At 41.7% G+C, this 2,575-nt stretch overlaps 1 protein-coding gene across 1 annotated transcript in view; it reads right to left on the bottom strand.

The window, feature by feature from the left end:
• Positions 1 to 2,296, bottom strand: part of LOC101856468 (ATP-sensitive inward rectifier potassium channel 12) — a gene marked incomplete in the record, with an annotated part of 16,733 nt that extends 14,437 nt beyond the window's left edge. Inside the window, 3 exon segments of the mRNA XM_013088554.2 lie at positions 147 to 318; positions 1,468 to 1,632; positions 2,106 to 2,296. Coding sequence (XP_012944008.2) covers positions 147 to 318; positions 1,468 to 1,632; positions 2,106 to 2,146 — 378 coding nt within the window.
• Between the last annotated feature and the right edge of the window lie 279 nt (positions 2,297 to 2,575).

Below are 2,575 nucleotides of genomic sequence, written 5' to 3'. Positions count from 1 at the left end.
ACACACTCTCTCTCTCCCTCTCCCTCTCTCTCTCTCTCACTAACACACACACAAACACACATACACATAAACACACATAGACACACACACACACATACACACACACACACACACACACACACACACACACACACACACACACACACCTGCACAAACACTGCGGGTACGGTGCCCCCACACTCGGCGTGGGGGTAGATAGTTCCATATCCGATAGTAGACTGGGTCTCAATGGAGAACAGAAGGGCGTCCCAATAACTCTCCAGATTCTTAATGCATGGCTCAAATTTCGGATCCCCAATGTGGTCAAAGTCGCCGTGTCTGAAAGAAAAGTTGATAGACTAGAGAAGCCAAGGTACAATACCATAACATGTAGATCTAATGGTATAAAAAGATAAGATAAGATAAAACATGATGCAATGGAAAACCCCCCAGATAAGATTTAAGATTTGACACACGCAGGTAAGACGAACCACTTTTTTTTAAAGAGATAAGATCAGATAAAATAAAATGTCATACAAAAAGATAAAACAGGATAGAATAAAGCAACTTGAAAAGTGGCAATATGCTATTTTCTAAGACAATATTCACAATAATAAGGATAGAACCAGATTAGATATATATGCAAAATAAAATCATTAACACGGAACAATGAGGACGGGAAAGACAACAAACGAGATGTTTTGGACACATTATGAGGAATGACGCCACGACAGCTAGCCTCATGAATCTACAACATACGATTTCATGGGTTCAAGATAAAAGGAAGGTTAAACAACAGCAACCACAAAAAGATGGATCGATGGAGTCAATGAGGTCCTTCAAGGGAAAAATGATTATGGCGATCCACAGATCAAAACACCGGGGTTACATCCCACAATTACATCGTCCCTTGACACCTTGCGCTATGTTTTCTTTATTTGAGTAAAGAGAAGCACACCGACACGATACCGGTCATAATTTAGTGTTTGGGACAAAAGTAAAACAGACAGAAACGCCTTTAATTATGCTGCCTAGGTAGGTAGGTAAATTAGTCTGTTATACGCAGGTCTGCGTTGTTCACCCAAATCAGCGTTGGGAAGCCTACATTCAGTGTCATCACTTCTGTCTTCTTTTGGCTTATTTTTATCCAATCTGGCGTCCATATTTGTTGAGTCGGATGGTTTTTTCCTGAATGTGCTGGTTGGAATTGGAGAGTAGTGTAAAGTCGTCGGCAAAATCAAGATCCTCAAGGGTAGAGAAGGTGGTCCACCTTATGCCTCCATGCGGAATAAGAGGACAAAAACAGCTCAATCGGCTGTTTACACTGAATACTTCCCGGGAAGTTGAGAATTTTTTGGGTCTGCTGGGGGTAGTGTAAAACGTATAGAGCTTGCGGTCGAGTGGGGATATGCGCTATACAAAATATGCTATTTATCATTTATCCTCAAAAGTAAAAGTAAGTAAACAATATGAAGACGTTCTACTAACATGTATGAGAGAAGGTAGTAGACGATGGAGAATATGAAGTAACTGAGGAAGAATCCGAGGAAAAGGATGAGGGTCGCCCATCGCCACTTTAGATCAAGCAGGGTAATGTAGAGATCCTTCAGGTATTTCGTTTTCTTCTTTTGGATTCCCCTGAAGGCGATATTGCTGTGGATGGACACAAAGGCATATTATGTAGAGGCTGCACTATAGTAACCCCAGCCCCCTACCCCTGCCCCCTTGAAAATAAAAATTAACTCTCTTACAAAAAAAAATTATTAAAAAACCAATTCACACACACACACACACACACACACACACACACACACACACACACACACACACACACACACATGCACATACATGCACACACACACACAAGCGCGCGGGCACACTTGCACACATACGCGAGCACGAGAACACAGAATACACAAGTACACAGGTAAGAACACACAAACGCACGCACGCAAGCACACACATAAACACGCGAGCACGTGTGCTCGCACGCACGCACGCATGCACGCATACTGACAAAGCAACCACCCAAGCTGGGAAAAATTATTAACAGACATCAAAACCAACAACACATATAGGAGGGAGAGGGGGGGGGGGGGGGAGAGAGAGATAGATTCATGATTCACCTTTGACCCTCTTTCCTGATCAATGTTCGTCTTTGCTTCATTCTGCGACTATTTAGCTCCGCCCACTCACGGTCCTTTCGCTTTTCGCTGTTGTCACTTCCGGCCTCTTCCTCGTCTGCCAGAGTGTGCTGGATCCACACTCGGTTGTCTTCCAAGTAAGATTTTCTGATAATTTACAAGAACGCGAACAGTTTGAAAGAAAGAAAACATCGATTTATTAGAATGTATACTCTCTATTATGAAAAGATATTGACTCTTTCAGTAAGGAAACATCGAACTAATGCAAATAAAAGCTTTAAAAATAAAAACAATAAACTGAAAAACAAACGAAAACAAAAGGAACAAACAACTTCCCCTCACAACAAAACCCCCCCCCCACCAAACAAACAAAAAGAAAACCCCAAAACAACACCAAACAAAAACAAAGAAACAAAACAAAACAAAAAACAAACATCACCCCCAATAAAATC

Source organism: Aplysia californica, unplaced genomic scaffold (assembly GCF_000002075.1).
Source record: "Aplysia californica isolate F4 #8 unplaced genomic scaffold, AplCal3.0 scaffold00761, whole genome shotgun sequence".
Lineage (NCBI taxonomy): Eukaryota > Metazoa > Mollusca > Gastropoda > Aplysiida > Aplysiidae > Aplysia > Aplysia californica.
This window is presented reverse-complemented; position numbering and strand designations above follow the sequence as displayed.